Source organism: Falco cherrug, chromosome 1 (assembly GCF_023634085.1).
Source record: "Falco cherrug isolate bFalChe1 chromosome 1, bFalChe1.pri, whole genome shotgun sequence".
NCBI lineage: Eukaryota > Metazoa > Chordata > Aves > Falconiformes > Falconidae > Falco > Falco cherrug.
The window spans coordinates 97,923,650-97,934,222 of NC_073697.1; the positions used below are offsets into that span (position 1 = coordinate 97,923,650).

General features: G+C 50.8%; 1 protein-coding gene across 1 annotated transcript; it reads left to right on the plus strand.

Annotated features, from left to right (window-relative positions):
* Positions 1-1,499: 1,499 nt before the first annotated feature.
* LOC102058191 (uncharacterized) lies at positions 1,500-7,775 on the plus strand. The gene is made up of 8 exons (XM_055701056.1): positions 1,500-1,902; positions 1,976-2,029; positions 3,220-3,490; positions 4,349-4,422; positions 5,902-6,007; positions 6,336-6,609; positions 7,197-7,275; positions 7,577-7,775. Exons 1-8 carry the CDS (start codon positions 1,870-1,872, stop codon positions 7,631-7,633), a joined length of 948 nt encoding a protein of 315 aa, XP_055557031.1. The 5' UTR covers positions 1,500-1,869; the 3' UTR covers positions 7,634-7,775.
* Positions 7,776-10,573: the final 2,798 nt, after the last annotated feature.

Below are 10,573 nucleotides of genomic sequence, written 5' to 3' on the forward strand. Positions count from 1 at the left end.
TTGTTGGGTGCGTTGTTGGGTGGATTGTCAGGTGCGTTGTTGGGCTGGACCCATCCCCGCAGAGCTGGGAGCGCCCACAGCCGGGAGCGGGGAGCAGCTCTGCCAGTGCTGCGCCGCACCAGGCCCCTCGCACTGCCGTAGCCGCTTTCCCTGCAGTGCTGAGAGCGCAGCCGTCTCTCCTGAGCTCTCTGCTCACCTACCCACGTCCCTAGCCACCTGCCCACCCACCCACCCACCCCCGTCCCCATCTTCCTTCCCCCCTACACACCCACCTCCCTCACCATCTTCCTCCCTACACACCTGCCCCCCGCCAGGGAGGCCCGGGGCCGAGGCAGCAGGAGGAACCCGGCTCTTCATCCCAGGACACAGCCATGCCCTCGGCCGCCGATAACCAGGCGGCAACGCTGCGGTGCGGTCACTGGTAAGGCATGCAGCGGAGGCTGCCAGGGGTCTCCGGGAGCCATCACTGCACACACATCCATACGTATCCCCTTGACACGCTGCCACGGGCTGGGAGGGGCAGCTCACTAACGAACATGCCCCCTTCATTACAAACGGCTGGCATGTGGTTCTGCAGTGTCAGGGCCTGACAACCTGCTCAGCCTTGACTCAAGTTTCTGACTTGAGCACGTAGGCAGGAACCAAAGTATTTGGTAGAAACAAAGACTTGGTTTTCAGCGAGGCACACGTGAACTCCATGGTTCCAAGTTCCGGTTCAGCATCTGGCAGAAGCCGGGATGTTGAAAACAGAACCAAGAGGCACCTCCTGCTTCTCTCTGATGACGCTTCCCTTTTCCCAGCCACACCGGTGTCGGTAATACATTCGCCGACAGCGATGCCAGCTCAGAAGTTACCTCCTGAGTACAAGCAACTAAAGACATTCCCTTTTTTTCCCCAAAGGGACGTGGGACTCCAAGCAGTTTCTGGCAGCATCAGCCCGGCTGGTTTGCAAGCAGCTGTGTACGTGCAGTTGAGATGCTGCTGTTGGACTTTGCTGCTTTGCCGGGCTGTTGCCTGCTCGGGATCTGGCCAAGGAGAAAACTGAACAGCTCTGCTGGTTTTCTCCTTGGTGACATGGGAAGGCACAACAGGTTATAGAACTAATGTTGGTGTTCTGAGTTGTGCTTTAGTCTGGGGAGCATCGTCTAGAAAGGATGCTACCTGCCTGAGGCAGGAACAAGGGCGAAGCTCAGAGTGCCTCAGTTCTTTTTGGATCTTCTCTGTTTGTAAGCCTTGCCTTGTCCTCCAGACAGGAAAATGAGTCTTTTTTTGGGAAGGGGGTGAGCGGAGGAGTGTTGGCTCCAGAGTAAGATGGCTACTGCTATCATTCACTGAGCAAATCTGGCCCAAGAGGGTCTGTTCTGTAGTTTTTCCGAGCAGAGCACTGTTCGACCTCTCATAGCCCGGTTAGTTTCAGGAAGAAACTGTCATCTTCACGGATGAGTTTACTAATTAGTTCATCACCTTGAACCTGGTGATAACTTGTTTATGCTGCAAAATTTGCCTTTCTCATAATGAAACCCACCCCCCTTGATTTTATCTCCATGTAGTGTGAACATTGTGACCTTTGCATGCTATAGGCGTTAATATCCCACCTATGAAGGAACGTGGAGGCCTGGCTGGGCTTGCCTTGCTCTTTAGTTACTCGGTTCTCTAAACCATGAATTCATCAAAAGCTTTCTTAGGATTTTTGTGCTGTGAAAAACTGCTTGCAGCTGTGGTCAGTGTTATTTTCTGCAAAGTAACCTCTGTGATGTTTCTCATAGCAACAAGGATATTCCTGCCTCTAATTTCACGATTCATGAAGTCCACTGCAGCAGATTTCTTGCAGCGTGCCAGTACTGCGAGGTTTACATCCCAATTTCGGAAATGAAGAACCATTTTGCATCTGAGCACGTGGAGGTGAGAAACGCATTCCTCCTCTAAAACTGCTGTCCTCTGTGGCAATTAATCTCATGAGGTCTGTTTATTGTAGGTTACCTGCGAGTGTGGGATGAAGATGGAAAAACAACACTTGGAGGACCACAAGGTTGGTGAACATCTATTGATGTTAGGAGATGTTTTGAAGCTACTCGATGGCATTTCCAAGCACCGATTCCAGAGCCTTTCTGTCAGCCAGGAGCCGGACTGCAAATTGTGATTGAGGCACCCTTTTTATCGAGCCCTAAATTCACACCCTCTGAGAGAAGGTGGTTGGAAACTGCCTTCAAGCAGTGGAGCCTGCTCAAGTCTTCATATCCAAGGGTTATCTGCGATAATTGGTGATTTTGTCCTTGTTAGTGATGAGGATGAAAAATGGTGCGCTGTTTCAGAAACACCGAATATGATGAACTCCACTTCTTCCGGTCCTTTCACATGACGCATTTCTGACTGCTGCAGTGGTCATGTGCATTTTAATAAGTCATGATGTCCAACAGACTTTGAAAAGAGTTTGTAAAATCAACAGGGGTTTTTTCAATTTCTGACTCCAGTTGGCTGCCGTCACAGGCAATCCTGTAATCAATGTCAGCCCCTTCCCTTCCTATGGCCCCCCCTTGCAGACAGCTCTGCAAGTGCCACCTAAGTCTGCTTATTGCTGACAAACAAAGGATTTTCAAACGGTGAAGATATGACCAGGTCAAACCCCTGGAAGCACTTCATCCTGCACGTTTGTGCGTAGTGGTTCTAGTTTTGCCTGTAAAGCAAATGATGACGTATTCTTGCAGCATCTGCTATTCTAACAGGGCTTTCATCTCTCTGTAACCCCTCTGGAAGGGCAACTTACCTGTCATTCAGTCGCGGGTGAAGGACATAGGCAAGCAATTCTTGCCGAGTAGTAAGTGAGCTGTAAATCTGTTCCCTCGCAGAACACACACGGAGAAGTTTTCTTAGCAGTGCCCAGTGCAATGGGATCAGGACTGGGTTTTGAGACTGGCCCTGAAAGCTATCTTCAAGAAGCACAGTGGGAAGGAATCTGCTGTCCAAGTATGACAGGTTTTAAAGGAATGTCCTGAGTCTTCGGAGTGCTTCAGCTGGCGTGTTTATGACTACACAGGTTACACAGCCTGCTGGTCTTCACATTTCTCACGTGCTATCTTACTCCAGGCTATCCTTCAGCGTAGCTTTAGATCTGGCTAAAGAAAGAATGGACCGCTCAGCTCTTCAGCAAACGGGGAACCTCCCTCCACCTTTGCCTCGCTCTTCCATATGTGAAGAATAATCCCTCGTTCTATTTTCCAGGCGTTTGTGTGCCTTCTGCGACTTGTCCTCTGCCCTTACTGCGAAATACAGCTGCCTTTGAGAGCCATGGTTGACCATGAACTTTACTGCAGCACACGGACGGAGGAATGCGAAAACTGCCACCGCTACATACTGGTGCGAGACCTGAAAGAACATCCTCGGGTCTGCGGGCTAGTGGGGGTACAAACCCGAGGAAGTGCACCGTCTGACTTTGAGGATGAGGATGCACATTTGCAAGACCTCCGGCACAGTGGAAGAGAATCAGGAACAGGTAACTGTGCTGGGCCACTGTGGGGAATGCCCAAGGGGCTAGAAAAGCAGATTTATAGCAGCTGTGTAGGGGACACCCCTTAAGGACATTAGCAGAAGCAATGTTTCAGCAGCACAAAGAAATCAGAAGCGAGGTGAGGTGCAGAGATGAGTAATAACCAGCTTCATATGGGACATTTGGCAGCCGATCCAAGCGTAAGGGTTTGTAACTCTTTCTGGGAAAACACTGGGTAATGACAGCTCCAGAGCCACTGGGAGTGGGCTGATTTTCCCGTGGAACAGAACTGCAAAGGTATAAGCCAGCTACACAGAGGACTGCTGAGGTCCCTGGGGCGAGAGCCCAGGCCACTGCCGGTTCTTTTGTCTCAAAGTATCGAGCTTCGCAATGAAAGCGGGAGTTGTTTGCTCGCGGCACATTCTGCCTGGGGTTGTGCGGCAGCTGCACTCCTCCTCGGTTAAGCAGCAGGGTAGGTAAGATCTGGATGTGGGGTCACGTCTGTAGCACTGCGCATCTCTGCAGTGACGTCCCGGACATCGCTGAGACTATTATCAGCGGGGCAGACATGAAGCGTCAGCTGGTTGTGGAAGGAGAAATGGTGCTAAAGGATTTATTGGAGGCAGTCGTGGGCTTTTTTAGCAGCCCGCTGGCTCTATCTTGGACCCCAAAACACTACTCTCACGCTGGATGGCGTGGATTTGCTGATGTGGAATGAATTCAGCAAGTGTGACTAGAGTAACTGTTGCCTTAACGTGTGCTCAGGTTGCCGTCCTGTGACACAGAACAGCAGCCTGTTGCGTAGGGATCCAACTGCGCCAGACTTCTCTCTGGTAGGGGATGTAACTCTGCTTTGCTTTGCAGATGATGAGCCCGTCACCCTGCCGTGTCAAAGTTGTGGCTTGCGGTACCCTATCTACGAGCGGATGGATCACGAGGTTTAGTATTTTCTTGTATTACCTACTGACAAATAATGATTTTGAAAGCTCTAGTAACGCAAACTAAACTAAAGGCCCTGGAGTTGCGCAACAGAAATGTTTGCCTTGCACATCCGAGTGATGTTAAAACCAGCATGTGTGGCTCACAGCTCAGGTGGGAGAGGAGCAGAGGCGTGTAACCTGTGTAGGTAAGAGGGGAAGGAGGCAACGCAGGCTGTCCATCTAGGAGATGGAGGAATGTCTCGCAGGGTAGATGTGAAGAGAGAGAGAGAGAGAAAGGTTAAGGACGTGAATCTATCGGGAGCTCAGGCTAAGCGAGGAGCGGTGGGTTTATGAAGTGCTGAGTGCCGCACAGCGCTCAGCAGGGGATTCAGACGCTTCTCGATATTGCTGCCTGGTATTTCTGCTATGGAGAGAACACCAGGTCTTGGTGCTGCTGAAGCTGTTACTGCTGTTCAAGAACACTGGACAGGTACCAACTAGACCGCTTGGTGCTTTAATGCTTCCGTACACCTAAAGAGCAGAGTCGGGGAGGGGGGTGCCCGCGGAAGAGGCAGTCCTCTGGGCTTCGCTGCTAGGACAGAGAAGCTAGGAAAACGCTACACTCGCTCATTTTCTCTTTCACGGCTCTTTTGCATTCTTACGGTCCTAACTAGTGACGTTGTGTTTTGCTGGTTGGTTCTTCTGGGCCTTTCCTGTCCTAGGTGATAGTAAAGTCAGTATGAATAGAAATGAGATCTGACAAAATTTCATAGCTTACCACGTGTTAAATGGTCGTGCTGACAGGAAGGACAAGTCCCATCCACCTCCTATGGCAGCTGGCTGGTGGAAGACGACTTTATCTCACAAAGATAACAGATGCTTTCCTTTCTAGTTCCTATTTTTGTTTTGTGGGTTTCTGTCGTCTCCTTTTGTTATTCCTCGATGCAATTAACCGGCAGGAAAACATGACGTTATAACAAGGATAGCCAAGAGGGGCACTTCTGTGGGCAGCATGACTTGGAAATCACTGTTAAACTGATTTTTGTCTTTGCATTTGGTTTTTAAGATGCCACTCATAGCAGGCCAATATCAGGAACCTGATCAGAGCTACCCTGACAGGACTCTAGGGCTGCTTTCCCCATGCTTGGCACTGGCTTTCCAGGGTCATGTGTAGGTGTGAGAGGCACAAGCATGAACAGGAGCAGGTAGGGTTGTTGGCTGGCTGGCGGCAAGGCCCCAGCTACGGGGTGGTTCTGTTCAGCAGGACCGGCTCATGCTGCCAGGTCCAGTTTTGCTCAGGTCCTGTGATAGCCAGTCATTCTTCCTAAGCTCTGGGTAAGAGCAAATGCACGTGTCAGCAAACGATACCTACCTCTTCCGAACAAACAGTTCCCTACTAACCTTCACCTTGCTGAGGGGGGATGCTCTGCAGTGCTTTTATGGGGATAAGTCTGAATAAACTGTCATGGAAACAGACAGACATCTGTTTTGCTTTAGCTCGTCTGTGTGCTGCGCCCAGCAGCTGAGGACTCCATGCCTCCTAAAGCCAAGAGGCAGAGACAAGAATCAGCAGAGCCACCCTGGACACGAAGCAAGTGCCAAGGTATGGGCAAAACACAGACTGACACACGCACGGTTTTCCTTTACGTTGCAGGAACACTGGGCATGTTCCAAACTCAGTAGATGTTGTTACCCTGTTTGGTCTCCAAAATTTACAAATCTTCGATCCTCCACCATTTTATGCAAGAAAGATGAAATCCTTAGAACTCAGTATCCTCAAAGATCTTGGTTGCAAAGCTGTATGCTGCTGGAATGGCAGTTGGCTCTACTTTTGTTACCTGAATGGTCTTGAATCTCTCCGGCTGCATTGACTGTTTCTGTGAAGCGCTGTGTTTGTGTCATCTGAGGAGATGTTTCTCCTTGGCGCACAGGTCGCTGCATGAAGAAGGAGCCTGGACCTCCTGCAGAAGAGGCCCAGCTGCCGAGGAGACCAAGGAAAACGGCAACCGGCAGGAATGCACAGCTGCCCGCTCCCACCTCACGAGGGAAGGCCAGGAAGAAGGCGGCCGGCAAGAGGGGCAGAGCGAGGAAGAGAGGGGCCTGTGAACGTGCAGGTGCGTCACCGTCCCCTCAGAGGCCTGCCAAGTGCTCCCGCTCGGAACCCTTCACGTCCGGCCCATCGAGATATTCTCCGAGCCAGCCAAGGTAACACCTCTGCCTTCCGTTCCAGGCAGCCGCGCCGGGGCTGCCCCGAAGGGTGAGGGGCCGGCGGCGCTGCAGGAACAAGTTTTGCTCTGCTGGGAGCAGGGGCGCAGCCTCAGCCTGGCGCACTCGCGTCTTCAGGCGGCAGCGACCCAGCAGCGGCGGCAGTGACAAATGCATTTCAGTCCTCTGCCTTGTCCCCTTGCGCTGCAAACCTGGGTGCCCTCATGTGTGCTTGCAGCTGAAAGGGTGTCACTCCATGTAACGCGGCTGGTGCTTATCCACGTGTCAAACAGCAAAGGTAGACTTTTATAGCCAAGTAGAACGGGCAAAAGGGTCCCTGGGAGACAGTGTCGCAGAGCGCCTTGGTCCCTGTCCAAGGCAGCGCCCTCACCTGAGCTTTCCTCTCTGCTCTTTGAGTACAATCTGGTGGTTCTGCTCCAAAAGAAGTGGGTCAGGGCTCAGGAGAAGCTTCCTCCCAGCCCCCGCAAAGTCTCCCTGGTGTGAAGGACCTGTGCTCAGTTAGCAGTGAGAGCGCTGACGTGGGTGGGCTGGCTTCCTCTGAAAGCATCCCTCTCCATCCTTGACAGCACCAGCAGCGAAGGAGAAAGCAGCCTCAGGACACAGCACACGGGCTGCTCCATGCAGCTGCAGGCGCCGGATCCAGAGGTGAGGCAGCCAGTGCAGAGCAGAGCAGAGCGCGTGGCGTCGCTCCCGCGTCGGGTGCGCTACGGCATGAAGCGCTGAGGGCTGACGTGCTGTGGGCTCGCTGCACGCTGGGCTCATCCTGAGCGGGGCTTGCTGGGAGGAGAGGGCAGCGCCTGCCCTGCTGCTCCTCACGGCGCTTTGTTCAGGGGCGTGAGCTGATGTTACAGCCCTTCCTGCACCAGCGAGGCTCTTATCAGTGGCCTCCACTCAGGGACTCTTTGCAAACAGCATTTTCACTTGTTCTTTTTCCCTTTCCCTTTAGCTGATGACCAGGAGCCAGGCAGCTTCGCAGCCACAGGGGAACGGACCCAGCAACTGATAAAGCCACGTTCGGCCCTCTGCGGACTAATTCCATGCAGTAGAAGTCATTTCTTTTAGCATAAGAAAATTACTATGTTGCCATGTCATTGAATTTCTACAGATATTGTCATTTACAAATAAATTATTTATTTTTGCACAGGAGAATTCCTATATTGCCACGTCACTGAGTTTCTACAAATTTAGATAGGTATAGGCAGTTATAGTTACAGCTGGCTATAGGCATAGGCGGCTACAGGCAGTGATCACGATATATACAGGTACTTTTAGGGTGTTCAAGTATACTACAGGTTTTCACTCCTATGATCTATGCCAGTAGCACCCCACGCTAGCGGCCCCCACCGTGACCTTGAAACCCCCCTGGGCTGTGTTTCTGTGCCGGCTCTTTGATTACTCCCTGACGCAGTGTTTCTGACCCCCTGACATTTGAGCCCCTTGTGCCAGTCAGTCTCGAGCGGAGTGAGGCCCCCCCGGAGCCGTGTGCCGCAGAGGGGTGTCTGGAGCTCCCCACCTGCAGGAGGCCAGGCTCCTTGGCTGGCGGCTGGAGCATGCCCGAGGTGCAGCGGGATGCGGGATGGAGGCCAGTGGGAAGGTGCCGGGCTGGTGCTGGGGCACTGCCACAGCCCTGGCTGCTGAACCCCTCCCTGGAGCCCAGCATCGCATCCCCCCAGGGCCCGGCCCAGCAAAGCCGCTGGCGCCTCGTGGGGACGGGGAGTCTGCGCCTCCGCCACACATCCTTGGGGGTCACCTGTGTGCCCAGGACATGGAGAGGGGGGTGGCGGCAGCCGGGGATAAGCTCTGAGCCGGGGCTGCCCTTGGGGACACTTGTTAGTAGTATAGACTCATGTAGTATGCAAAAGTTTACATTCTAAAAAGAGTTAAATGTTTTCTCCAAATACAGTGCAATCCCCAAATGACATATGGAATATAGTAGGCTAATGTCAGAAAATGACATCTCTGTTCAGTGCACTATCAGCATGAGGTCAAGGGATTCTGAAGGGTCTCGTGTCTTTTACTCTTGAGAAACTCTGACTCAGATGTATAGGATGAAATTCAGCCCAATTAATGAATGGACTCCCTCTTCTGATAGGTTTCACGTTGATTTTCCCTGACTAACCAGGCTAAGAAAAGACCAGTTGGGAAGTATAAGTCAGAGGATGTTATCAGCTCCTTCTGGAGTGAAACCCAATCAGGATGTTAGCAGAGCGAAGTAAGAATCCCCAAGAGACAGAAAAGTGCTTTATTGCCTTCAGAGCACGTTCTGACTCATTGTTAATTGACAGGAGCCAAGTTAGACAAGGCAGGAACACAGCGATGGCAATACACAGAGCCATAGGTTTGCAGTGTAGATTCTGCACTGACGGCGTGAGCTGGGGCGTAAAACGCATGCTAAATTGTCCAACAAGAACCCCAAAGCACGGGGGATCCCAACACCCTCCCCAGAGCTTCTTGTTGTGCTCGGGACGGTGTAGGTGGCCCATGCCCACGTCTGCGCACTACCCAGCATCTCTGCTCTGAAAACAACAGGGCTGATCTCTGCTTTTACCAGCCCCTTCCCAGGGAGTTCCCGCAGAGTCAGGAGTGCAGCCTGTAGCTCTCCCAGTCACTGGAAGAACCTGAAGTATCTCTTTCCAATTTTACATGCTGTGTCTTTGACGATTAAACCTCGTGGCTCAGCCTAAATCCAGTTGCTGAGTAGCTGAGTAGACATCTAGAATATAGACATCTTTGCTATGGCCTTCTTCCCAGTTTCAGTCTGGCAAAAACACTTATTTTCACATTTAGCAGAATGGCCCAGACCTCCTACTATTTTATTTATTTATATTTGGCCCTGAAAGGGTTGGGCTCAGATCCAGGAAGGTAGTTAGGATCTTGATTTCAGCAGCGTATAGATTCTTTATATATTTATAAATGGTGCTTTTGTTCTCTTTCAAGGTCGTCCTGAAATTGCTGATACGTTAATACCTGTGTATATTCTGAAGTCTACCTCATACTCTTCCAAAACGGGTTGGTAACAGATGACAGGTATTTTTGAGGTGCTTATCAGGTTTCTGGTTTTCTGCCCTCAGTGTTGTGCTGTGCCTAGACTCCCAGCACGCAGTAAAGTGTCTGCTTCTAGGGCATTTCTTGCATGTAAAGAACCTGGAGGTACAAAACCACGACAGTCATATAATTAACTGTCATGTGTGTTGTCTTCTGCACCAGTTGCAATTCTCTGCTTCCAGTTGGCATGGACTTCCCTGGGTCCCCTTGTGCTGTTTCTGGTTCAGTGGGTCTTGTTTCTGCAAATTCGGGGACATTCCTCTTTCTCTATGTGAGTTTCCATCCTGAGTTCCCCTCAAAATCGCTTCTGCAAAGTGCTTGTTTTTTCTTTCCACCCATTCTTCACAGAGGCTCAGAGGCCTATTTTATTGTCTGCCTTTAGAAGCCTGCGCTCAGGGTTGGCCTTCATATGAGGTCAGGATATTTTGGGAATCTTCCCTGGTATTTAATTGATTTCCTAACCTGTCTCAGTGGGCCTATTTCAGGTACGTTCATCTCTCCAAATCTGCAGCTCTTATGAAATTACACAGTATTTCACCCTTCTCATTATAAATAAATGAAATCACGTCTGCTCAAAGAATACATTGCATCATGGCATGAAATACTGATCTCATCCACATTAAACTTATAAAATTAGGACAACTGTGAGGTTTCTGGAAAGATCCTCTGATGAGGGTCTGAACTGGACAGAAGAAGCGTGAGGGTACTTGTGTTTCCTGATCTGCACTAGAAACTGCATAAGATGTCTTACTCAGATACAGGTATTTAACAGCAATCTGAACAGTATTTAGAATAAATAGGGGTCCTCGAGATGCCAAAATGTAGCAGATCGTGGGGTTCTCCTTTTTTTTTTTTTTTCTTTCCTTTCAGGGCAAAATAAAAAAGGCATAGCCTTGAA